This window comes from Pseudorca crassidens, chromosome 15, assembly GCF_039906515.1.
Source record: "Pseudorca crassidens isolate mPseCra1 chromosome 15, mPseCra1.hap1, whole genome shotgun sequence".
Lineage (NCBI taxonomy): Eukaryota > Metazoa > Chordata > Mammalia > Artiodactyla > Delphinidae > Pseudorca > Pseudorca crassidens.
In genome coordinates, this window is record NC_090310.1 from 38,737,424 (window position 1) to 38,764,130 (window position 26,707).

The following is a 26,707-nucleotide window of genomic DNA, read 5'->3' on the forward strand; positions in this document are numbered from 1 at the left end:
GTTTTACATAACGACCCGTAATCACCTGCTTTGTGAGATGCCCTCACAGGGCCTCCATCTCCTGGTCTCTGAACCACCAGCAGGTGGAGTGACAGGCGCTGGTGCCACAGGGCTGGGGGCGAAGGCGGGCACCCCTTCCTTTAGTGTGGACAGGCTGGAGCAGGCTGAGCCAAGGACCCGGGCAGTACACGTGGGGCACGAGGAACCAGGGACTGGGGCCAGCTGTGCAGCCACCTGCCAGCAGTCTGCTTCCAGGGGAGGGGCAGTCTTGCTCTGTGCTCTTTGGCCAAGACCTTGAAGGGTGAAGCCGGGGCTCTAGCAACGTGAGGGAAGAGCTGACTTGAGACAGGATCTGCTTTGGGGCTGGGGGTGGGGGCTCCCCACACGGGAGAGATGCACTTTTGACAGTGGCCTCATGTATACTCCGCGGTCCCCTCCAGCACCCTCTGGGCACACTCCGCCTGGGCCACCTGCCTGGGCTCTCCAGGAAGCTCTTCCTGTGCAGCAGCGAGGCACTGCCATTTCCATTTACAATGGGTTTTTGTCATGTGTTCTCCCACCCCACCTTGTCCCAAGGGGGCTCTGTCTCTAGTAGGGCTGGGACCCCTGCAGGACCAGGGCAAGGATCTCAGCCTTGGCTGGTGGGACCAGCTGGACTGCAGACAGGCCCCCACGTTTGAGAGTGGAAATGGAACGGGTTGGCAGGCCTCAGTGGGGTACGGGGAGGAGCTCCTTCCTGGTTTTGGCTTCACCTGATGGAAAGGCCTCTCCCCACACCCAGCTTCTCCTAGGCAGAGACGGGCCCTTCAAGCTCCCGACGGACAGACCCGGGACATCACCCGGTGTCAAAGCAAAGGCACTGGCCTCCTCCCAGGTCAGCAGAGATGTCCCCAGTGCAGCAAGGCTAGGGACAAGGCCCTTCCAGGCCCCCACTGACCTCCTGAACCTGCTGGAGCACCCCGGTACCCCCAGTGCTGAGCCGGCCCCCTTGTGCAACTCCACCAGGAGTCTGGGGGTGAAGCCCGCACCCCCGGCCCCACCACAATGCTGCCCTCCCTGACTGCCCTGGCCACGTGGCCCACTGGTTGCACCTGGCAAGCACTGGGCCCTGGCACAAGTCCAGGCACAAGTCCCAGCCCCACTAATGAACTTTTTTTTTTTTTTTTTTTTTGCAGTACGCGGGCCTCTCACTGTTGTGGCCTCTCCTGTTGTGGAGCACAGGCTCCGGACGTGCAAGCTCAGCGGCCATGGCTCACAGGCCCAGCCGCTCCGCGGCATGTGGGATCTTCCCGGACCGGGGCACGAACCCGTGTCCCCTGCATTGGCAGGCGGACTCTCAACCACTGCGCCACCAGGGAAGCCCCCCACTAATGAACTTGATGATGTATGTATTGACTCTGAGGAGCTACCCCCTCTGAGCCCCAGGAGCATGGTTGGGGGCCTGCATCCTCTCCAGGCCCTCCCCCGAATCCTGGCAGGGATGCCGGCTCCAGGCAGGAACTCCTGCGACACATCCACACCCTCCAATTGCCCCTTCGGTGCTACTCACACACCACCCAGGGCTCCTGGTGCCCCTCAGAGTGTCTTAATGCCACACCCCCAGCTGAGGACAAGGCCTTGGGGGCCCTGCTTGCTGCAGGCCAGGCCAACCTGTCATCACCTGGGGGCTGAGTGGGCAGCAGACCTGGGCTCAAACCCTTCTCTGCCCCACTGGGTGGTCGGGTGGGGACCCAGTTTCTCCATCTGTGTCTGGTACACAGGTAGCTCCGTGCTAGGAGGTGGGAGATGCCTAGGCCAGGGAGTCAAGTTTGGGGGACTTTTAGCTAACAGCCCCCCTTCAAGTCAGATTTGGTCACTCACCCTTAGAAGCTCCTTGGCGGCATCCCCATGACTGCAGTGGCACCTGAGTTCTCCTTGCCTGGCTTCCATGCCAAGCCTTTCCTGCCCAATCCCATGGTGCCTTTGCCTTTCCTGTGTCTTCCTTTGGGTACTGTGTCTGCCCCTACCCACTTCGGCCTGGCTGGCCCTCAGCACCATGTCAGCAGCCAGGCTGCACTTGGGGGCTGTGTCCTACCATGAACACATGGCCCTGGGGCCCCACCACGTCGCCCCACCCCAGGAGCATCCCCAGTTGGACTCCCCTGTGGGCCCAGACAGGAGGGGGAATCCTGCTGCCTCTGAGAGGGGTTGGCTGGACCAGAAGGCCTCCTGCTGTCCAAGCCCAGATGACACCATGGGGAGCTCCTGGCCCGCCCCTCAGCCCCCTCACATGCAGCACCAACTTTCATCGGTGCTGGGTCCCCCGGCCTCGTGCTCCTACATCATCCAGGCCACTGTTGCTCGGCCTGGAAATCCTTCTCGAGGGGGTGAAAACAGGGTCAGCGTGCCAGCCAGTGCCCGGCGTCTGCGTGAAGGTCTCAGAGCAGCTTGTGTTCACAGAAACAGACCCAGTCTGTGTGGTGGGTCACAGCTGGGTGGGGAGCAGAGTTCCAGTGTTTATTATCGTACATATATATATTTCATGTGTATACACAGATAGTTTTCTCTCTTAGAAGTATTAAAAAATTGATCAACCTTCAATCTATAAAAAATACCTACTCTACACGATAGAAAAATCTCTCCTCCAAGTTTACATTGATTTACACCCAAAGCTTTCCCCAAAATATACAATACGAGGCAACGTCTTAAATCTTAGTGTAGAAGGTGGGCCACGTGGAGGGTGGAGGGACACAGAGCCACACACACGCTTGCTCACGCACGCACGCACACACACACCCTCACGTATGCGCTCGCACACAACGGTGGCCCGCCTGTGTGCAGGGTCTTGGCCCACCTGGGAGCACCCGGAGGCTCCTGGCTGGCGCTCAGGCTCGGGGGGCAGGCCCAGCAGCCCCTGTGGGTGATGCTGCTGCTCCTGGCAGTGCAAGTGCCGGGCAGGGGCTTCCTTGAAGGAGCCCCCAAGCCACCAGGAAGGCCTTGAACTGTGTACTTGTGAGAGCCTTCCCGCCCCAGCCTCCTGCAAAGTGCACCTTGTGGAGACAGGACGACTCCTAAAGACCTCAAACTCCCAGAGGAAACTGGTTCCAGACGTTTGGTTTCCTCGGGCCAGCGGAGATCCGCACAGGGAGGAGAGGACACACCCCTGGGAGCCACAGCCCTGCCTGAACCCCCAGGGTCAGAGGGGAACAGCAACACCCACCCGATACAGACAGCACATTCCACGCCATGACTCTCAAGTCACAGGAGCGTCAGCGCCCAGAGTTACTGCAACGAGAGGCTGGCCGTGAGCACAGACCTGTGGCCTAGAGGCCCCTGGGCCTGAAGCTGGACCAAGGGGCCCCTTCTGGTTGGGTGCCAGCCTGAGCAGCTCCAGGAAAGCTGGGGGGGGCGGCCCTACAGCTCCTGGCCAGACCCTGACACACACTGGCCTCTCCTGCTTGTCCTCCCCCTGCCCCACCATGTCTGGCGCCAGGGTCCTGGAGCTTCTATGCCATCCAGGAGTGGCTGAGACTTGGATGGCACCAGGTTAGGGTGCCTGGCGGGCACAGGGAGTAGCACCCCCGGCGGGGACCCATTTCATTCCTTTTTTCCTGACAAGGCAGGAAGCGTGGGAGAGGTCACAGAGGGGTTCACCCCAGCCTGAGAGACTGTCCCTCATTCTCTGCAGAAAGGAGGGCATAGCGAGAGGCCAGAGCCACCGCAGGCTCCGGTCCCAGCATCCCTCCTCCCCTGCCCTGCCCTGCCCAGCTGTGTGCTCCACGGTGGGTGAGGGACCTCGGTCTCAGCTGCGTGTGTGCTGTGCTGGAGCCCCGCTGAGTGGCACTACTTGACCTCCAGGATGGATGGGTTGGTCTCCATGATGGCCACGATGATCCTGTCGATGTAGTCCTGCAGGCGGAAGTTGATCTCCTCCTGCTTCTGGATGGCATCCATGAGCTGTGGGAGGAGCTAGGGGTCGGTGCCAGGTGCCCAGACTGCGGACGCCCGCAGGGGACGGGGCGGGGCGTTACCTCGTCGCGGGAGACGGAGCTGATCTCTGCGGCCAGAGACTCAGAGAAGGCCGTGGAGAAGAGGTTCTTGGCGCCCTGGATGCTCAGGTTGATGATCTGCCCGTTGAGCTCGTCATTCTGCTCCTTCAGGCTGCGGTTGTCCTGGGGGACACAGGGTGTCACTTCTGGGCCGAGGCAGGACCACCAACTCGGGCACCGGCCCCCACGCACCCCCATGTCGACCCCCAGAAGCGTGAGCCCAGCCCGCACCTGCTTCAGCCTCCGGACCTCCTGCTCCAGCTCACTCTCCCGCGTGCGGCTGTTGTACTCCTGCAGGCCTGCGCTGCTGCTGCGGCCCCTCCTCTGCTCGGCCTCCAGCTTGAAGAGCTGCAGATGCTCCAGCTGCTTGCGCAGGTCCTCGATCAGCTGCAGCAGCGGGGGTTGGCTCAGCTTGGCTTCAGGACCTCTGGGGTGGTCTGAACGCCAATGGGGGGGACCCCGGGGCTCTGTGCTCACCTCCTGGGTCGCCTCCTTGTCCCTCTGGAACTGGTGCCTCTCGTGGCTCAGCCTGTCCCCCAGCTTCCTCCTGTTCTCCTGTTCCTCACTGAGCCGTAGAGACAGCTCCTCAATCTCATCTAGCAGCTTCTGCTTCTCCTGCAAGAACGAAACAGTTGCCAGAGACATGCCCGTCTGCCGCCCATCCATGCAGCTCTCCTCAGCTGTCTGCGCCCAACACGTGGCAGGTGGGCCTGCGAGGCGCCCGGGACTGTTTCTGGGAGGAGGCCAGAGCCCAAGTGCTCTCAGATGTCCTCAGGGTGCAGAGTTGCCCAGGGGTCCCTGGGTGGGGAGGGGACCACGGGGCACAAGGGGTCAAGCTGAAGTCAGCCCCTCAAGGACATCATCCTAGATTCAAACCAGGTGTTAATCTATGCGTGACTCTTCAGGCCCAAGGATGCCGGGAAGCCAGGCAGGGTCGCGCATCTTCCAGGAAAGGGATGGCCAGGCCCAGTGTGTCCTGGCTCCCTCACCCCCGGGGCCACCAGCCTGCTCTCGAGCAGCACAGCTTCCTGGCCTGCAGCCACACCCCCACAGGCCCATCGGCCGACAGTGCGGCTGCCCTGCTTTGGAGAACCTGTCTCAGGTCCCGATGGCCCAAAGTCACCTGGGGCGGAGGGCGGGGAGAGTCTGGCCGGCAGCTTACCTCCTCCAAGCGCTCGATGCTGGCCTTCAGGCAGGGCATGCAGGACCTCAGCTCACTGTTCTCCTCGTCCAGCTGCTGCAGCCTGGGTCACAAAAACAAGGCTGGGACCCGCAGAGCTGTCCCCCGGCTACCACACGCACCCACACAAGGGCCCTGGGCCAAAGCTTCTCATAAGCCAGGATGGTGTCTCCACACACCTCCGGTTTACAGAGAAGCTGCAGACACAGAGTGAGTTCCACGGACCCTGAGCCCCTTTCGGCTTCTCCAGGCATCTGCTCACCATCGTGGCGTTCATCACACCCACGCTGGAAATGCAAATGACCAACCCATGGACTCAACACAGCTTTCCCACCAGCGCTCCTTCCCGTCTGGTGTCCCCGCACCGCATTAGCCGTCATGGCTCCTCTGTCCCCTCTGGTCTGCAGCAATCTCTGGACTTCCCGGGCTCTTCATGACCTTGACAGTTCTGAGCAGGTCTGGTCATGTATTTGGTAAAATGTCCCTCAGACTGGGTTTGTCTGGTGTCTTCTCGTGACTGGACAGGTTGTGGGTTTGGGGAGAATCCCACAGAGGAGAGGTGCCCTTCGCATCATGGGTGACGTTGACCTGGATCGCCTGGTTGGGGTGTGTCTGCCAGGTGTCTCCTCTGTCAAGTTCTCCTTTTCCCGTTCCTTCTCTGTTGTCTGGAGGCCAGTCATGGGGTCCAGTCCACGCTCCAGGGACCCCCGAGCGGACATGTCTGTGTGTTATTTGGTCTCCTTTGCAGGAGTCCACGTTGGGTTACACTCTGGATGGCAGTTCCTACTGTGCCCCAGCTATGCCCACTGGGAGCCATGACATACCGTCGTCTGCGTGTGCTTCTGTTCAAGCACCTCCCTGCTTCCTGGCACCCCAGGCTCTGCCGGTTTTCCTCTGTCCCAGCCACAGACCCAGCCCTTCTCCAAGAATCCCCAGTTCCTTCCATGGCCCCGCTGTCCTCACCCCCGCAAGAACCCCAGGGAGCTGAGGGAGGCCACCAGGGTCCAGGCACATGGAGCTGCTAACTGAGGTGCAAAGAGCAGGCAGCGGTGACCCCGAGTCCCATCTTGCTCTGTGAGGGCCTCATGAGGCCCTGTCCACCTCGGGCTCCTGCAGCTGCTGTCCCACTCGGCCAGCAGGATGTCCCACTCAGCCAGCAGGATGCCCCCTGCCGTGCAGGCTCTGGTGCTGGCAGACACGGGAGGCAGGACGGCCCGCCCCTAGGCACCCATAGCCCGGTGGACAGGGCCCCACGGAGAGGCTGTGGCCTGCAGGTCCACTGGATGGCACTGTGCCGAGGCCCAGGAAGAAGGCTTTCCCGGGAGGTGACACCACAGGCCAGCCCCCGGGGAGGCCTCCCGTCCAGGAAGACCCCAGCACAGCTCTGTGTGCAGTCCCTCCTGCCACCTCCCACTGTTGAAAATGTGTCAAAATGTATTTTCCAGCTTTAAGAGCTGGAGGTAAACACATGCTAAAGAGCCTAGAGTTGTCATTCACGAGGGTAAAATGGCTGCACGATGAAGGCTGAGAGTGGTGCCCATTCAGTTAAGAAGACTGTGAAATACCCGCCTCCCCGTCACTACCCACCCAGGAGCGAGCTCTGCAGAGGGAGGATGAGCAGGAACCTCCAGGTGACTGTTAACTTGTGGACATCTAGGTTCTCTGCTGGTTTTCTTTGACAAACAACGTTTGAGATCCACGTGTCACCGTGAGTGGACGCCCCCAGCCTGAGTTCCTGGTCCACTCCTGTGCCTTTGTGGGGTGTCTGCACAGAGTATGCTCCCCTTTTCCTGACTTATCTAAGGCTTATGCCTTCAGGGGAGCATAGGGATAATTTTCTCAAGTTGCCTTAAAAAAGAGTTTGACTTTGATTTTGAATGGTGCAGCATCCACTGGAGAAAGATTAGAGAAAGTGACATCCAGGTAGTGTCAGTCTTTGCCTTCAAATACTTTGTGGCCTTCAGTAGAGTTTTTTAGTTTTCTTCATAAAGGTTTTTCCACTGTTCGTAAAATCAAATTTGTTCCTAGGTATCGTGCCCTCCTGGGGTGGCCAGCTGTTGTGGTGAGAGCCCAGCTGCATTTCTCATCAGCCCTCTCCCCCACCTGACCTGCGGGTCCCCCATCCCCCTCTCCCCCACCTGACCTGCTGGTCCCCCGTCCCCCTCTCCCCAACCTGGCCCGCGGGTCCCCCGTCCCCCCTCTCCCCCACCTGGCCTGCAGGTTCTCGATCTCGATGCTCTTCTCTCGCTCCATCTTGCACAGGAGCTCCTTCTGCTTGCGTGTCTCCTCCAGGACCATCTCGCAGGCTCTCAGCTCCTGCTCCTTGAGCTGCTCCTCCAGGGCATTGGCTCTGCAAGGCAGAGGGGGAGGGGAGAAACCGTCCTGAGATGCTGAGCCCAGAGCTGGAGAGAGCGGCCCTGCCCAGAGGGGGGACAGGAAGGCACTGAGACGTCCCCCAATGGCCCACAGCTCTAGTCAAGGGCAGTTCTGAAGCAGGACATGTATCCCCCCAAACACCCTTCACCTCACAGAGGTTGACTGGCCTTCAGACCACGGCACAGTCCTGACGGCAAGGACAGTCCCCATCATTCCCAGGGGGAATTACCCCCATCCTGGCCTGCACCCACAGTTGCCTCCTGCTCGCTGGGTGTGGGCAGGAGACCCTCCTGGGCACAAGCCCACCAGGTGCCTGGCCCCAGGGCACCTTGCACTGATACTGATACCAGGCTGGAGACATGGTGTACAGATCCACCCCACCCAGGTCAGCCGTGGCAGACTCGAAGGCAGGTATAGCAAGAACATGGGGACAGAAGGAAGGTACACATGGGGACCCTGACCCTGGCCTCTTCCCAGACCACCACTCCCAAGTGCAGGAGACAGGAACGGACCAAACCACAGAGAAGGGCTCTGGGCCCTGCCTGTGGACGGCCGGAGCCCATGCCTCCAAGCTGCCCGTCCACACAGGGTTTCTCATCTGCTTTTTGGTGCTTCGCACCCAAGAGTGAACAGACAGCCAAAGACCACCAGACATCACAGGAAAGCTCTTAATACAAAGTGGCCAAAGCAAACAGAAAAAACGACCTGAAGGAGACACACATCATGTGGGAAACACCACAGAAGCCCTGTAACTATCACCCTCAGAGGCCTGAGACACCACGTCCACGAAACAGGAGCAGCTGTCGCAGAAGGAATGGGTAACAGAAGTAACTCTTAACCATTAAAACTACGACACGACAAAATTTTAAATTCAATAGAATAACTGAAGGAGAAAACCAAAGATTATTACACAGAAAAAAAAAATAATGAGAAAGTTAGAGAATAAGGAAGTAAAGAAAATGAGAAGGAAGGTCCATAAGGTCTGATATCTGATTAACAGAGGTTCAGACAGATAAGAAAATGGAAGAAACTCTGAGAGACACGTTTTCCAGATTTAAAGGCTGGAAACCACGTGCCCTCAGCACAGGAAACAACAAGAGACCCTCACAGCGTTGGGAGAGAATAGGACCCCACAGAGCAGTGAGCCCAGCGGTGCCAGGGCCTTGGTCACAGACGGGACAGACGGCAGCGGAGCCGGCTTCCAGGGACCCAGCTCCCAGCGGGATCCCAGACTCAGCCACACTATCGATGGTGGGGGTGGAGGGGGGACACGACACAACCCCGTTTTCAGACACGTGAGGCCTTAGGAAGCCTGGCTCCTATGCTGCGAGTAAGGCATCTGCTCAGAAAGCGAGTAAGCAAAGAAGAAATGCAGGATCTGGAGAATAAGAAACCAGATGTGGAGAAAGCAGGTGGAACTCCTAGGATGGAAGGAAAGGAGAGCAGTGCGGCGGGTCAGTGCGGCTGGGAAACGCCAAGCAGCAGCGGCAGGAGTGTGTGCTTGAGGGGAACTTAGGCAAACACTGGCAGAAACGGCCCCAGGAAGTGGATATGACAGGCCCTGGGGCTGGGTGGCCGGGCAGGGCACAGAGTGTGGACTTTCCACCACAAACGTGGATAACTGATAAGTGCCCATTGGATGAGATGAACCTCCAGTCAGCTGGAGAAAGGAGTCTGGTGGCCCATCCAGATCTCCCTGGACAAGGACAGGGAGGGAGTAAGGAACGTCCTGCAGACGCAGCACTGGAGCCCCAGCCCTCGCATAAGCAGGGCCGACCCCACCTCTGGCTCTGCAGCAGGAAAGCAGGGCAGGAAAGCAGGTGGCCCCCGAGCCAGGGTCTCGACCACACAGGAGAACGTGCTTCTGCTGCTCTGTTATAGCAGTGGGCGAGGCGCCCAGGACAGCATGGCACATCCCGGTTCCCAGCCTCCAAGAGCAGGAGGACAGGTCATGAAGGCCCATCTCGCCCAGGAGAAGCCACAACAGGAGGCCAGCGTCCCCCAGAGCCTCGGGGCCCGTGTCCAGCGCTGGTACAAGTGCTCGGAGGGTGAAGAGCCTGGGGCTGCAGAAGGTTCGGCAGGGCCAGGCTTCGCCCAGAACACATGCCGTGCTCCCAGCCTCTGGACCTCTTGAAAGGGGTCTGTGACCCCAAGGCTCTGGCTGCACACAGGCCAAGTCCCTTGTCCTCTGCAGGAGAAGTGCTGCAAACTGGGGTGAGGTACACAGCGTGACCAGCTTCCCAACACCGAAAACCACACCACGTGCTGTGAAAAGTCTGCAAAACAGGAGATGGGGAAGCACCTGCTCCCTCCTTACACCGACTTCCACACGGCTGTTATTTCTAACTCAGAGCTCGCGGCTCCCACGTGGGGCTCGGTCGCACTGCTACGCCCCATGAGGACCCCATGCTTCAAGGGTGGGTCAAGTACCCGAGCACAGGGAGCTCTGGAGGCACTGGCCCCACCCCAGAGCCCCGACTTGCTGCCTTGGTTTCCTTGTCCAGGAGATGCGGAGATGAAGCAAGCCTGCGTGGGGTGGGGGGCGCACCTTTGGTCAGGACAGGTCTTGGAAGCGGGGCACACGCCAGACACCCCCAGACGGGAATCCCAGCCGGGCAGTCTGCAGGCCGGGTGTTGGCCCCGGCTTCTCCTGAGAGGTCCCTCCCTCGCCCTTTCCTCTGGGGAGAGCCCTCAGCAGGAGCCTTGCTCACCCCACACCATCCAGCAGCTGAATGGAGGGTGGTGCTCAGAGAACCTGAAGGGAGGAGAACGACCAGGGGGCAGATCACATCCCACAGGCACTAAGAGGCCTGCGCTCACCTGTGCACCAGCTGGAGGTTCTCCTGCCTCAGCCGGCTGTGCTGCTCCCCGTTGGCAGCTGTGTCCTTTTCCAGCTCCGACACTCGCTTCTCCAGGAAGACAACCTGGGGAGCAAGATGGTGGCTTGAGAATCAAGGGGGTGGGAGAGTGTGTGCCCCACGCAGACTGTCCTGGAGGCCATGCCCACCAGGCTGGAGACGCCCTGTGAACGAGGCAGCGCAGCCCTATGGGCACCAGTGAGGACAGGGGAGCACGTGGTGCCCTCGACCCTCAAAGGCAAAGGAGCTGAGGGGCCGCAGGCAGGGCCACTGCTCCGCCAGACACAGCCCACAGAGGCGGCTCACATTGGGGACTCGAGTGACAGAAAGGCCCGGGGTTTGGAGCCAGACACGCTCACCAGGCGGTGGTGGGAGGCATGACGGCCAGACCGGAGAGCTGGGGAGGGCTCTGCAGAGCTGAGATGCTGGAGGTGCTGAAGAGGTCCAGGAGGCGGGGGGCAGGGTGAGGTGGGCGAGGGGGACAGAAGGAGGTGGGAGAGAAGGTGGGGGGGGTGTCTGTGGCCACCCTGCCCCTGCACTTCCTGGAGCTGGTCCTGGAGCCCCAGGGCCTTGGCCACAGGGAGGCTGCCCTGCCCCAGCAACCTCTCAGGAGTGGCCGATTCCACCGTCCTGGCTCTAGGATCACTGCAGGCTGCGGGCCCTCCCGCCTCCCTGGCCGGCACCTCTCCGTGGACAACGTGACACCTCTCCTGTTCACCCCGCAGCTGCCAACCCGAGGAAACCCGCCAGAGATCATCAGGGCTGGTGGACGGCGCAGCCCTGCCGGCGCCATCACCACCTCCCACTGTGCCCTCTGCGCACCTCACTCAACACACCCACTGGGGGCCTGCGCCTGAGGCCACTGAGTTGTCCACACGTGGCCCTCCGGCCCTGCCATCCATCCAGGGCCTACCTTGTCAGCAATGTCCTCTTCCATGCCCTCCACAGGGTCTGGGGGAGGGTCCTGCAGGGCCTCCATGGTCAGGGCCCCTGACTGATGCAGGTGCCTGGGGAGAATAAACGACAGCCCTGTCCAGAGAAGGTCCTTCAGCAGAGCAAGGAGAGCAAAGAAGAGGGACAACCTCGCGGCCAGGCCTGTACACATGAACACCCCCAGGCTGGTCTGGAAAGCAGAACCCAGCAGTAGGCGGCCAGGTCTCCACCGAAGGGGACTCCGGGCAGGACACCACTACCGAGGGCTGGGTGAACAGGCCATAGTCTGTGGAGCCCAACGGGCCCGGCCTTCTTCCCTACCAGCTACTGGGCCAAGATACTTTGAACTTGGGCAATAAAACAGGACGTCACTCCTCTCAGTGATATGAAATAATCTCATCTTCCCCGAGCCGTGAAACATTAATTCAAGGTCATGACCTGTGGGCACACCGTGACTTCCACGTCCTCTCCATCTCTGACTTCCAGGCACACCTCCTGGGGCAGCCATGGCAAGACACACTCGGGGCCTCTGGGGGCCGACCGTGAAAAGGGCACAAGCCCTTGGCTCTGACACATGCGGGAGGAGCCTCAGCACTGTGTGACCCTGAGGAAGCTAGGCACCCTCCCTATGCTACAGAATGGGGATCTGCAGGCTGTCACATAACTAAGGACACAGCACAGAGCCAGTTCAATAAAACACTGTTAAAAAGTACACTCTCAGGACTTCCCTGGTGGTCCAGTGGTTAGGACTCTGTGCTTCCATTGCAGCAGGCCCGGGTTCGTTCCCAGGTTGGGGAAATAAGATCCCGCATGCTGTGCCACATGGCCAAAAAAAAAAAAAAAAAAAAAGTACAGTCTCTTTACCAAACATATGAAGTTCTATTTCCTTTTCAGCACTGACTGAGCTTGCACATTCCTTACATTTCTTTTCCAGAAACATTCTCAGGGGAACAAAAAGGAAGGGCATCTTTATCCCTGTAGACCACAATCCCCAACTGTGCCCTGGGGGGTACGTATCCGGGCATTTCTGTGGATTTCACTCAATTCCCCGAGGGCGCTGAATCCCAAGGGCCAGGGGAGGACAGGCCATCAAGTTGCCATCTAATCACTCCTCTTAACATCCATGACCTTGACCTAAACATGAGCTCCTGACGCCACTCCTGGGGCAGGAAGCTGCCCACCCCAGACCCAGAGACCACCCTGAGGAGGGTCCAAAGCCTGGGGGCTGACACCCGATCCTGATCTCAGACCAGGGGTTCAGGCATTTTCCAAGGGCTGAATCTGGGGTTAGGGTGTGTGGCCACAGCATGTAGCCACCTTAGGGTAAAGCCAAAGTTCCTCCCATGGTGGGTGGGGAGCTTGTTTATTTAAGCCCATCCTGGCTCAGGAGACCTACCAGGGGAAGGGGGGGGATGCCTGATCCACCCCAAAGGGAGTCAGGTCAAGCCTGGCCGGTGGACGGGACTGCACCCTAAATGTCACCCGACCCCAGACCTGCTGTCGCCCTGTGAGGTCCCCAGGCACACCGATCCCAGAGCCATCTGCACCCAGGCGAGCACACAGCCAGGTCAGAGGCCTGGGCTGAAACGATGCCACAAGAGTGAAATGACAGCAAGCATTTTGAGTTTCCTTGGAAGGCTGGTGGCAGTTCTAAGGGCAGAAGAGCAGCAGATTCAAAGTGCACGTGTGTGTGTGTGTGTGTGTGTGTGTGTGCACCGACTGCAGACGACGCCTGTTTGTAAACAACAAACACCTGCAGGCTGGCCTTTTTTATACCAAAGGGTATCTGCAAAGGAAGATGAATTCTCAGAGCAGCAGCCACAGAGGCCAAAAGCCGAGGAGCCGGGCCCTGGTGGCTCCAGGTCCATCCACGTGCCTGGTGTGGGAGCTGGGAGGGCAAGTCAGCTTCCTTAGTCTCACCAGCTGCAGGCTGTTTGGGTAAAAGGTGGAGCGAGAAGGGAATGCTGAAACTATGATCAAAGCATGGTCTGGGATTACTAGGACGCTCCCAAGACCCAGGTGATGGAGAGAGCAAGTGAGGAGGGTGGGCCTTTGGATTCACCTCTGCTTCCCCTGGACCCTCAGCCCTTAACATGATAGGAAAAGAAAAACAAGTGTTTTACATCCTCAGGGACAGAAGCAGAAGGGTAGACAGGGCCAGAGATGAGATGTCCAGGGCGCTGGACGCTGGAGGAGAGCCCAGGCGGCTGGCACCTGAGGGGCAGCAAGGGAGGAGCTCAGATGGGGGAGGGGCGGCCCCCACCAGGCACCCAACTCAGGACTGTAGGCCTCCAAACGGGCTGCACCACAGCCTATGAACTACCTGAAGGTCGGCAGCCAGGCAGGACCCCACTCAGAGTGAGACCTCTAGCAAGAGAGACAGAGCTCAGAGAAGGGTGGGGGAGCCAGAGCAGAGAGGCCGCCTTCAGGGGCTCCGGGGGCAGGGGCTCTGGGGGCAGGGGCTCCGGGGGTAGGAGCTCCAGGACCAGGAGGTGGGGTGGAGGGCTCTGCGGATTGGATCGCGCTCCAGAGATGCCCGCAGAGCTCAGGGCAGGCACTTCCAGACTGGAACCACGCCTCTCACTCCACCCAGCGTAATTAACGGTGGAAAGGACGCACAAGATTCGTCCTGAAATGTCTGAGCTTCAGGGACAGGGAGAACACCTTTAAAAGCTTCCAGAAGGGAAAAGCAGTCACAAAGAAAAACCAGCAAGCACTAGACTGTCCTGCAGCAGCACCAGGACTAGAGGATAATGAGCAACGCCTACAAAATGGCTAAACGGAAACCACTTCTGATCTAGAATTCCACCCCAAGCCAAACCACAGGAGTAAAATGTCCAACAAGGGCTCGAAAATTTATTTCCTGGGCACGTCTTTTCTCAAGAAGCTACCAGAAGACGTGCTAGATAGAAAATGGAGATTAAAAAAAGGAAGAAGGGGCTCAGGGGGCGAGATGATCCAACACCTGAAACAGATACCAGGACCCGGCATCAGGGAGACATGCGGGGCTGCAGCCGTGCAGCCCACACAGCATGGGCGGAGAGGGTTAGGGCTCTGGGGTAACCATCCAGGCAGCAGCAGGGCCAGGCAGTGGAGGCAGAAGACGACGCAAATAAAAACATAAAGGCAATCACTGCTTCCAGGAGAAGCAACAACTCATCTTAGAAAGGAAATCCAGTAACACATCACATGGCTTCCTGTGAAGAATGCTGGCATCTTACAAGCCTAGAGCAGGCCTGGCAGGAGGGGTGAACGCATGTGCTGTTACCTCTCACTGCAGGAAGCCAGTGGGCAGCTCCCAAAATTGAAAAATGAAGAAGTGGTCACCAACGCTTGTTCTTTAGGAGCTCCCCCACCTCCTCCTCACCTTGGGGAGCCAGCAGGGGTGGAAAGGACACAGCCCTTGAAGGAGGTGGACCCAGACCTGGGCTGTGGCATCAGGGCCCCGCTGACCCTCCCCACCAGGTTAGCCTACAGCCCTCACATGGGAAAGACTCAACTGAACAGGAGGAAGGACAAAAGTTTCCACCACGGACCCCCAGCCACAAACACAGGTCCAAATCTACTGCTTTGGAAATTCTTTTTACAACCCGTCCCCTCAAACTATTTTCAATCCCAAACCATGAGAAGTACTTTCAGAAGTTTTTAAAAAAATACCTTGAAAATAGTATCTTCTAAACAAGTTTTTAAAGCACTGTGACCAGTGACACATTTCAGAAGAGCACCTCAGTGGGCACCCAGGGTTCCTACCTTGCCACCTTCTTGCTGGAGAGCCGCTTCGATGGACTGCAGAAATCAAAACAAACAGGAAAACGGTGTCAGAGAACAGACAGGGAGGATGGAGAGGAAGCAGGAAACTCAGGCGAAAGAGATATGGGGCGGGGGCGCGTCCGCAGGCATGCAGCACCCGCTCCCGAGGCCAGCTCCATGCACGGAAAGGCTCGCTCAGCAAAACATTCAGGGGCACGGGGACAATCTCAGGGGCCTGTCACCTAGTCCCAGCCCTCAAGGAAGTTTCAGATGGTGTCACAACCGGGCCTCGGTTCAGGGGCTGGCCCCAGCGCCTGGACCCACAGGTGGCCATGCTGGGTTCGAGCCATCGGCCAACAGCACGTCCCAAGTGATTTTGGAGCCACACTGCCCTCCACAGGCTCGGCCGTCAGAGGCTCCACACAAGGTGTGACACGGGCCTGTGTGTACAGGAAAGCTCTGTTGTCGGTTTTAACTCTGGCACTGACATTTCAACCTCTACCAGCCCAGCTGCGCAGAGACTTGCAAAGCTTTCCTGCCGCCGTTTCAGGACAGGAAAGTCAGCCCCATGTCGCCTGCCTGACGTGATCACCTGCAGTGGCAAAAGGGCCAAGCTTACCGTACCCCTCGTTTGCTTCCCAATTTAACTGCTAAACTATTAGCTTCAACCTATGAGAACAAGAATAGCGTCATGGCCAGACAGACACACACCCATCAGTTACTGTGACCCCCTCAGGCTGGGGCAAGAAACCCTGTCTGGGGAGACACGCTGTTCCCATCACCAGCAACTGTACCCATTACCAATGCACTGCCTCTCCGCTCTGGGCTCGTCCTGCCTACCAGCTCCTGGCCCCTGTGATGCTGCGTCGGCAGAGGGTGCTCGACAGGGACCCAGGAAAGGGCCTGCTTCCAGGTGCCCCTGCTGCCTGGGCAGCACCAGGGTTTGAACTTGGGCCCTGATCCCCACACTCCCGAATCCCACCTGGGCGGCTGCACCTGACACCTCCCAGGCAGTTCCGTGGTGGAAGTCCCTCTGGTGAGACCCCTCCCAGCAAACAGCTTTCCTGGCAGCCAGAGGGCAGACTTCTGCAAGTTTTAGAAGGTGCGGCTACGCCCTCTGCAGCCGGTGGCGTGAGCCGCTGCTCCTCCCTCACAGCTGCTGCCCCGTCTCCTCCTGAGCCCTCCTCCCAGCCAATGCCACGTTACTCCAATCCCCAGTTACAATGGTCACTCTCTATTAAACTTTCCTATTCAAGTTACTGTGTGGTCCCCTCTTCTGACTGGGCCCTGACTGATGCTGTACATTTTAACACAAGTCTAATTTCATCCTGAAGCAACAGGAATGGACAGACCACTGTCCAATGTACTGTCCCCCTTCAGGGGCTGGCATCACTTGCACCTCTGGGTAAAGCAGACTTCTCAGTTTCTACAAAATGAACCGTTTTACAGAGGCTCCCAGGTATGTGGAAAATATGTATGTTCTGAGGTTCAATGGGTAGAAATTATATCAGACGTCAAAGCTGCTGTCTGAATATGGTTTGGACTAAATCACCTTTCACCAACCACAAAGCATGACCAAATACGTTTATTTTGAGGCAATTCCATGGAAACCAATGGGTAAGATTCACATCTCCTTAAGTGAGTGTGTAGGGGAAAGTTCCTGACTGATTATAACGAGGGTTCTGATGGCATATTAACCCCCTTGTTAGTGCCTGTCTTAGGGAACAGGTGGCTGAAACTGGATGTGAGACCCCCTGGACTTGCTGGCTGGACTCGGCCACGTCCCAGTCTGTTCTCTGCCCCACAAAGCCTAGCAGAGGCGACTGTGGCCACCCTGGGGCAGGTCCTCAACGTGGGAAAAGATCACTTCCACATCAAGTACCTTCGCAGGGTGAGAGCTGAGATACGGGGAAGGCAGGTCCCTGCTCGGGAAGGACAAAAGACCATCCCCGCCAGGCTGAGCGGCCATCCTGGAGCGCTGAGCACTGGGCTGAACACGAGGGGTAAAGGGAGGCTGGCGGGTCTCTGGAATCCCTGGTCTCCCTAGAAGCTCCTCAAAGAGCACCTCCAGTTCTCCTCAGCACTGCTGGCACCCCCAGCTCCCCTCTGAAGCTGCCGATCGGCCCTATCCCTCACCTGACCAGGTGCTGGCTGGACCCCGGCCCAAGCTCTGAGCTACACAAGTGCAGGAGGAAGGGCTGAACCAGCACCAGGACACTATTGGCTGCCGGTTGCAGGGCCCACCAGGCAGACTGAGCGGCCGAGGCCAAGCCCCAAGGGCAGACGGCAGGCCCAGGAGGAAGCGTACGTGCCAAAACCATTAGGATGGTTCACCTTCCATGCAACTCCCACCAGTCCAAGGCCCCTGCCTCCAGGAAGTTGCATGGGAGCCCACAGCACTGGTCGGCACGTCCCACCCCTTCCTTGCTGCCCGCACGGGAGCGCCTGGCAGTCCCTCACTCCCTCCGCTGGGCTGGGGCTGTGGGGTGCGCCGCACGAGGGCCCATCTCTCCTCCACACAACAAGCTAATCAGCAATCTGCCTAACGGACACGTCAGCATGTGCAAAACACCCAAAATGTTTCCTGCATCTGGAGCCTGTGAGGCTGTGAGGAGCCAGGTGCCTCCTCCTGGGACTCTGACTAGGGGTGGGTACAGGGGGCGGAGAGGGAACCAGGAGATGAGGAGAGGGAGAGGTGAAGAGCAGCAGGCATGCTGGGCCCAGCGGCCCGTTCCGGGGACAGAGCAGCCAGTGACCCTGCCGCTGACGGAGGCTGCACAGCCTCCCAGAGACCAGCTCAGGGCAGGGCTCACCCCAATTCAAACTGACGCCCCTGAAAGCTGCTCACAAGTCTGCACTGAAGACCTACTCTCACTTTAGATTTCCCAGTGCTACTTCTTGTGACTCTCAACTTCAAACATCTTTCAGTAAAACGGAGAAAGCACATCTTTCTAAAAGCAGACTTTCTCCCACATGCTGGCTGTCTTCAGGCAGGGCAGAGGCAGGGGACTGGACCGTGGCATGCACACAGGGCACCAGACCAGGAACAGCACATGCAGGGCAGGGGCCGAAGAGTCCGCTGTCCGCACGTCTGCCTGGCCTCTGGAGGAAGCCCCCGGAGTGGGCCAGGCATAGGGAGTGGCACCTGGGCCAGGGCAGTGGGGGCGGCTGCGGGCAGGCGGAGTCTGCCTCCCCCGGGACAGAGAGCAGGCCAGGCACCGCATAGGTTACCTATTCTTTTCAAGATCGTTCAGGCGAGCAGAAAGATCTTCAAGGCGGTTGATTTGTTTGTGGCACTGGCTACAGTAAAACTCAAAAGCCTCATCTGTGAGGATGCTGTGCAGCTTGGCGGCAAGCGGGTCAGCGCTGGAGGGACGAGAGGTGTGGCTTCAGGAGAGAGCAAGGATCGGGTGGCTTGACAGGGTGAGCTGTCAGGCGGATGCCGCGGAGGCCTCTGTCACCCTCAGCACCACCTCCAGGACCTGCAACACCCGGCGCAGCGGCTGGGGGCACCTTCCTGGTCAGGCTCTCAGAAGACACAGGCGCAGCCCCGCGGCTCGTTGTAAAAGAAGAACCCTGCTTTGCCAAGAAGTAAATGACTGGACACACTGCATCCTCCTTTGTCAGAAACCCATCAGCGCGAGAGCAACGCACACGGCCAGGGGGCGTCTTACTTTCTGTTCTGTAACCCTGTCAGTAACTGTCTTAAGAACCACCAGAACCAAGAACTATGGGTGGATGACTTTCGTTAAAAACTCATAATTCCGTCAGCCGCGCCACGACCTAATCTCAGTGGGCTTTCAGGGCAGTGGTAACGGCAGCCACGTCTTGTGGGCATTAGGACCCCAGGCTACAGAAAAGTTAAAGTGAGACATCAATCGTAGCGCAGAAGTAACCCTGCGGACAAGGGATAAGGGATGGACACACGGAACAAATGGAGAGATCACCAAAATGGGGAGACACACGCCCCGCGGGGCCACAGCCTGGCCCTCGGGGCAGCACCACTTGGAGCACGTCAGGCAGCCCTGCTGGCTTGGCCCCCGCCCAGGCCCTTGGCCTCTGCTGTTGGCACAGCTGGAGAATTTCCAGAACTGGGGGCAGAAGGGAGAGGTGACTAACATGTGCAGGCTGTCCAACCAGGCCAGGGTCTCCCCGAGGGGCCGGCACATTCCCTGACCTGGATACAAGGGTGGGTGCTTTCTCCCAGGGCCTCCTGCAGCCCGAAGAGGCAGGAGAGCTGGGCAGGAGCCAGCTCCATGAGCGAAGGTCCTGCCCTTTAGATGCCACAGTTGAGTTTATTCAAAGCCAGAATTTTCCAGAGAGTTTGGGGATGTCAGGTGATTATAAGAAAATGAATCCGAAGAGCCATTTGTGATGTTAAACCTCCCTCAGAGGCCAGTCGAAGGGCACAAACTTTCAGCAAGAGGAATAAGGTCCGAGGACACCACAGATGATAACACCGTGCAATCAGACCTTGGAGATACTGCGGGGTCACCTGCAGCCCGTCGTAATAAAGTGAGTGGTGCAATAAAGTGAGTTATGCGAAGTTTTTGGTTTCCAGTGCATGTAAAAGTGACGTTTACACTGTACCGTAGTCCAATAAGTGTGTAAAAGTATCACATCTAAAAAAACAACGTAGGGAATTCCCTGGTGGTTAGGACTCTGCGCTTCCACTGCAGGGGACACGAGTTCGCCCTATGGTCAGGGAACTAAGATCCCGCAAGCCACACGGCACAGCCAAAAAATTAAAATATTAAAAATTGAAAAAGAAAAGAAAAAAACCCATGTGCATGCATATCTTAACTAAAAAATACTTTATTCCTAAAAAATGCTCACCAGCATCTAGGCCTTCAGGGAGCTGTAATCCTTTTTTTTTCCTAAGTAGAAGGCTGCTCCCTGTTGGGGAGAGGAGCTCCTTCTATTTTTTTTTTAAATTTATTTATTTATTTTTGGCTGCATTGGGTCTTTGTTGCTGTGCGTGGGCTTTCTCTAGTTGTGGTGGCTTCTCTTGTTGCAGAGCACGGGCTCTAGGCACACAGGCTTCAGCAGTTGTGGCTCGTGGGCTCTAGAGCGCAGGCTCAGTAGTTGTGGCACACGGGCTTAGTTGCTTCGCGGCATGTGGGATCTTCCCGGACCAGGGCTTGAACCCGTGTCCCCTGCACTGGCAGGTGGATTCTTAACCACTGTGCCACCAGGGAAGCCCTGTAATCCTTTTGCAACAGTCACATCAAGGATTGCTGATCACAGATTCCCACAACAAACAATTATACTGAGAGTCTGAAATATTGTTAGAATTACCATAATGTGACACAGAGACACGGTGCAAGCAATGGCTTTGGAAAAATGATGCAGGGCTTCCACAGGCCTTCAGTGAGTAAAAAACACAAAGGGAAGTGACGGACGAGGTCCACCTGCACAGTAAGACTGAGATTGCTGAGCAGGGTTTCAACACTCACACACACACACTCTCTCACACACTCACACTCTCACACACACACACTCACACACTCTCTCTCACACACACAGCCTCCCTCAAGCTCAATGCAAACCACAATGTGATCCACAAACAGCACTGTGAAACCCGTAAAGCCGAGTTTCCCAACCCCAGCTCTGTGCCCTGGGACTCGGCTGAGGCCGCATAAACGGGGAGTGACTGGGACCATAACCGATGAGAGGAACCACAGTCAACTGTTATCCGGATAGAAATCTTAAAGTTTTGACTGTGGCATTGTTCAATTATATTACAGTGAATAAAACAAGTTCTCTGTGAACCAAAAGGAGACCCTCCCCCTTAACAGAACGTGAAGAGACAGGGCCCTGGTGCAGGGCTCTTACCTGGGGGTGAGGAAGATGGGGTCTCTGCAGCCGTGCTCCCCGTTGCAGAGGGTCTCTGGGGACAGCTCCGCCTCACTGCCCTCACCATAGTCCTCGAAATGTTCCTCGCCTCCTATCACCGTGACGACCGACTGGCTGTGCAGGTGGGACCTGCAGAGGCAAACGAGTGTCAGCTGCCGACATGGGCTGCGGGCACCCCCAGAGCCGCGGGCGTGACCTGAGCCTCCAGCAGAAACGTGCAGTGACCACACGTGTGAGTTCGTGTCCTAACAGCCGCGCTAGGGAAGGTAAATGCACAGGTGAAACTGACTTTAACAATGTACTTCACTTGGCCCAACATACCCAAAATCATCACTTCCAAAACAAGATCTTTATATTATCTATGTCCTTGTGTCATAATAAGCTTTCGAATCTGGTGTTTGCTGCAACCCGGGCACACGGCAGGTGCTCCCCACCCCGGGGCCGGGCCACCACCTCACCACAGACCCCCCCACCCCTCGAGATCCTGTGAGCAGGCGCAGGAGCTGCCCCCTCAGAGGGGCAGGCCTGGTAGTCAGGAGGGGCCAGTCTCTGTCCGCTGCCCAGACCCACAGTCGCACGACACGCAGCGCAAGCTCCCCGAGGCACCTGACCCCAATGGTCTCGGGACGTCCGACTGCTCTCTGAAGAGCGTGTCCGAGTCTGACTGCCTCCCGCCTGCTACCAGCCCTCACCTTCTCACACAGAGACAGGAAGAAATGATTCCTTCCGACAGACACCATTTCACACTAAGCTACTTTCTGTTTCTGTAGATGAGCTGCTTCGTGGATCCACGTGCCCAGACCCCGGGAGAGGAAGCTGCCCCCGAAGTGAGAGGGAGCATGCACAGCCTCCATGGGCCGGACGTGGACGCCCGTGGGCGGCGAGGAGCCCAGCGCCTGTCCTCATGTCAGAGGGGATGTGCACTTGGTGCTGGGGACCTGGGGCAGACCACGCAGCCGTCACGCACCGCATCGACAGAAAACGGGTGACTTTAGATTATAATCGGCAACCTCGTGGCAATTCAAGATTTTCTCATTTGACACCAACGTGACTTCAACGAATCCTGAGGGCAAGTCACTGCTTAAGCAGCAAAACAGCCCAGAGCCTAGAAACTTCCAGAGAAAAACTAAGACCTCATAATGGTTTCCCAGATTTGACACTTCAACTTCGATTACTTGACCCAAATTGAATTTAAAGAACTTAGGGACTTCCCTGGTCGTGCAGTGGTTAAGATTCCACGCTCCCAATACGGGGGGCCCAGGTTCAATCCCTGGTCAGGGAACTAGATCCCACATGCATGCCACAACTAAGAGTCCACATGCCACAACTAAGGACCCCACGAGCCACAACTAAGGAGCCCGCAAGCCACAACTAAGATCCAGTGCAACCAAATAAATATTTAAAGAAATTTAAAAGAACTTACCTATTACCTTAAAAAATACTGATCAGGGGCTTCCCTGGTGGCACAGTGGTTAAGAATCCGCCTGCCAATGCAGGGGACATGGGTTCGAGCCCTGGTCCAGGAAGATCCCACGTGCCACGGAGCAACTAAGCCCATGCGCCCCAACTACTGAGCCTGCACTCTAGAGCCTTTGAGCCACAGCTACTGAAGCCCGTGCGCCTAGGGCCCGTGCTCTGTGACAAGAGAAGCCACCGCGATGAGAAGCCCGCGCACCGCAACGAAGAGTAGCCCCCGCTCACCACAACTAGAGAAAGCCCGCACGCAGCAACGAAGACCCAATGCAGCCAATAAATAAATAAATAAATTCTTTAAAAAAAAAAAAAAAGAAGTACTGATCAGGAAGCTACAGCAAACGTGGCAACTCCAGCCCCACGTATTCTACCCTCACACCTCCCTCCTTGGTCACTGCAAGCCACTCTGGGCTCCCATCTCCACACGCTGGGCTTGGCCCCTGGTGGCCCTGGAAGGTGTTCCTCCAGTCCCAACAGAGCCCAATGGCCGAACGCACACGCACGACGCCCCCTTCCCTACCAGACGGTCACCCCACACCGCAGCAATCAAGGAAAGACCCCAATAAATGGAGCAATAAACTATGTTCAAAGACTGGGAGACCCATAGGGACAAGATGTTGGTTCTGCCCAAATAATCTACAGATCCAGCAAAATCCCAACCCAAATACCAGCAGGTACTTTTTTCCAGAGACTAACAAGCTGAATCTATATAAAATCCACATGGAAATGTGAAGGCCAAAGGCGCCAACGCAGCCTTGTAGAGCGAGGCTGGAGGGTGCACATGGCCGAACGGCAGGACCAGCGGGCGACAAGCCTGGAGCAGAAGGACTGAGTGATGCTGACCTGCACAGGGCACACAGGGCCAAGCAGGGCGTCCGGCACAGCCCATGCACTCGGCCACCTTGTGGGGCAATGAGGAAGGAGGGAGCTTCAAAACCGAGCCTGAGCCAATGGACATCTATACAGGAAAAATGACCCCTGCCTCACACCATGCACAAAAACTCCCTTACGGGGAGATGAAAGATCTGAAAACAAAGGCAAAACAATAAAGCTGTTAAAGAAAAGCAGAAGTAAACGTCACAGTGATGTGGAGTAAGCAGAGACCTCTGAAGCAGAACACAGACGTGCCAACCACAAAAGACAAACAGATACACTGGACTACAGTAGAATTTAAAACGTCTGTTCTCAGACACCCCAGGGAAGTGAGAAGATGACCTGCAGAGGGGGAAAAAGATGCCTGCAACACACCCGGGACAAAGGAGTCCCCTGAGACAGAGGAAGAGCTCCCACAATTGAAGACAGAGGAAAAGACGGCCCACGGGACCCGGGGAGGCCAGATCCACCCACCGCCTGTATCTGCAGAGGCAGCCAACGCAGAGCTGAGAAGCAGTGCTGGGACCATCGGGCCACGAGCCTGTTTACTATCTGGCCTTTACGGAAGAGCTTTCAGAGTCCTGCAATCAACAAAGGGGCGAAAGCCTGGAACAGGCACTGCACAGGAGAGGGTCTCCACATGGGCAGCCAGTGCAAGAAAGGCACTGCCCCCGTCAGGCACCTGGGAAACCCAAGTGAGGACCACCTGCTCTGCGCGCCCTCAGACAACAGGCGTGAAGAAGCGGAGGATGCCAGGCACTGCGAGAATGGAGAGCAGCTGGAACCCGCAGGCGGCTGGCAGGCAGGGAGCTACCAAACCCCACCTGTAAGTGTCTGACCTGCAGTAACCCCTACAGAGGAGCCTGTGCCCCAGGTGCGCCCTACGCCACCGAGGAACAAACCCGGCCACCAAAAGACGTCAGGCAGCAGCTTTATTCATGAAACCCAAACTGTGAGCAAACCCAATGCCCCAATGCCCACTGACAGGAAATTAAGAAGCTGTGGGCTTCTTAATGGAACACTCAATAATAACCAGAATAAACCACTCACAACGGTGCACACAGACACGGATAAACCTCACAGCCACGATACCAAGTGGGAGAAGCCAGGTGGAGAAAGGATACACACTGTGTGATGACCCTTGAGTGAGGAACAAACCAGGAGCCAGGGTACCAGGGAAGGAGCTGGGAGGGGGGGCGGCGGGAGGGCTGGCGCTTGGGATAGGCATGCCATCTTCAATTAGGGAGGAAAAACACAAGCTCTGCAGGGGCCAAACAAGAAACAAAACGAAATAAAATAAGCAAAATTCCAGTTTCAAGGCCTCCCGGGGAGCCCAGGGCAGAACCGCCAGCCGTCACCTGGGCCCACATGGGCCACCTGGCACCTGGCCTCTCTGATCCGGCCCTTCCCCCTCACTGTCCTCAAACGCATGGAGTCAGGGTGCCATAAAGATGAAGACGTTTGAAATGTGTCTCACCCTGGGTCATAAGAATTGTGATGACAAAATCCAAAAGACCAAGCAAATGTTTTCTCCTAGGATTCCTATCTGTACAGAGGAGCACCTTCTGACGGAGGCTGCACGGTCAGCTGGGCGCAGGCTCTTCCCAGGACCACAGCCCTCCGCAGGCTCACACTCCCCTCTGGATCACCTGACATGAACCCCACCATGAACCCATCTGCCATCAGCCCTGGGCCATGTAGATAGGAACAGACCTGCCCGGGAGCAGCAGCAGGGCGCCGTGGCCGGGCTCCTCCGTGGCGTCCAGGCATTCGGGGGGCACCAGGGTGCCTGTGTCCTCATCCGTGAAGGTCTCACACTCACTGTAGGTGCTCTCGGAGCCCATGTATGCGCTGTCTGTCACCTCGTTGGCCTAGGAGAGAGAGCCAAGAGTCAGTCCCGGGGCCCGGGAAAGGACCCCGTGGAGGGGGAGCTTGCACGTGGGAGATGTTCCTCCTGTACTTCTAAGCAGAAACAGTAGGTTACAAAACACTTCAGTATTTTCAAAAATGAAAAATAGGCACATGTTCAAGAGCAGAAAAAAATGACTGGAGGGATTTTTAAACTAAGTTATAGAAATATGCCTAAAATGGACACAAAGTATCCCAACATCACAGGATACATGCCAGAACAGCCCGTTTTGTGGCTTTCCAGCACTGGAATGAATTCTACCCCAGGAACTAATGTTCAATAGTGTAAGACTATGCCTTTTAAAAAGTCCCCATCAATATCTGCTCTGTATGTGCAACCTATTGCTTTGAAATTCAATTACGTGGTCTAACCTCAAAATACGAATTCATCAATTATTTGACCAATTATGTTTTCTGGTTAAATGTCTACTTTCCCGGACTTCCCTGGTGGCGCAGTGGTTAAGAATCCGCCTGCCAATGCAAGGGACGCAGGTTCGATCCCTGGTCCGGGAAGATCCCACATGCCACAGAGCAGCTAAGCCCATGTGCCACAACTACTGAGCCTGCGTTCTAGAGCCCATGGGCCACAGCTACTGAGGCCACATGCCACAACTACTGAAGCCCGTGCGCCTAGAGCCCTCCTGTGCTCTGCAACAAAGAGAAGCCACCTCAATGAAAAGCCCGCACACTGCAACGAGGAGTATAGCCCCTGCTCTCTGCAACTAGAGAAAGCCCGCATGCAGCAACAAAGACCCAACACAGCCAAAAATAAACTAATTAATTAATTTTAAAAAGGTCTACTTTCCCACTAAACACATCTTTGTTTTTTTACTCTTGTGGACCCAGCACCGAGCACAGGGCTGGGCGTACAGCAGACAGTAGATATTTGTGGATTGTCCAAATGAACTTAAAACTGAAGAACCATTAAACAGGCCATTTTCAATGTACAATCTCAGCTTTAACTGAAGTGCAACTTCATTGGTTAGGAGAAGTAGCCATCCTTTCATGCTCGAAAGAGTCTGAGGTTAACAATTTGCAAACAAGTAAGAATTCAGAGAAGCAACTGGAGACGGTGCACTTTGTCCTCGGGCTCTGGTGTCACAAGATGGGGGGGGCGGGCTAGAGGGTCCCTGACGGCTGTCTCCGCACCTGCGCCCGATGGAGACCCAGGGCCCATCCTCGGTCTGCCGTCCAGCAGCCGTGTGATCCCAGCCCGGGCTCTCGAGCATCCGAGCTGTGCTGCCTCATTTGTAGATCAGGGGCTGCAATGCTGATCTCAAGAGGTCGTAACCACTCAAGACTTAGAGATCACACAGGCGGGTACGAGAACAGAGCCTGAAAGCCGGGGGCTCACGTGTCATAGGTGGTGCAACCTCTGCCTCCTGCACATAGGACAGAATGAAGCAGGGAAGGCACCCGAGGTACCTACTGCACGCATTCCATGCCGCTCCTTATTTCCAAGGGAAAACCTG

The 26,707-nt window shown here is 57.0% G+C and overlaps 1 protein-coding gene across 5 annotated transcripts in view; it reads right to left on the bottom strand.

The window, feature by feature from the left end:
* Positions 1-2,482: 2,482 nt before the first annotated feature.
* Positions 2,483-26,707, bottom strand: part of RAB11FIP3 (RAB11 family interacting protein 3) — a 79,563-nt gene continuing 55,338 nt past the window's right edge. For 2 of the 5 annotated variants that reach the window (XM_067707236.1, XM_067707235.1), the window contains exons 4-14: positions 25,041-25,198; positions 20,961-21,110; positions 15,126-15,161; positions 11,356-11,449; positions 10,405-10,508; positions 7,418-7,558; positions 5,191-5,272; positions 4,506-4,643; positions 4,260-4,415; positions 4,011-4,151; positions 2,483-3,936 (exon numbers count right to left, since the gene is read on the bottom strand). In XM_067707236.1, coding sequence (XP_067563337.1) covers positions 3,823-3,936; positions 4,011-4,151; positions 4,260-4,415; positions 4,506-4,643; positions 5,191-5,272; positions 7,418-7,558; positions 10,405-10,508; positions 11,356-11,449; positions 15,126-15,161; positions 20,961-21,110; positions 25,041-25,198 — 1,314 coding nt within the window. In that variant the 3' untranslated portion in view covers positions 2,483-3,822. Of the gene's footprint in view, positions 3,937-4,010; positions 4,152-4,259; positions 4,416-4,505; positions 4,644-5,190; positions 5,273-7,417; positions 7,559-10,404; positions 10,509-11,355; positions 11,450-14,643; positions 14,680-15,125; positions 15,162-18,356; positions 18,492-20,960; positions 21,111-25,040; positions 25,199-26,707 lie in introns of all 5 variants that reach the window. The other 3 variants (XM_067707233.1, XM_067707232.1, XM_067707234.1) reach the window with 3 other exon arrangements.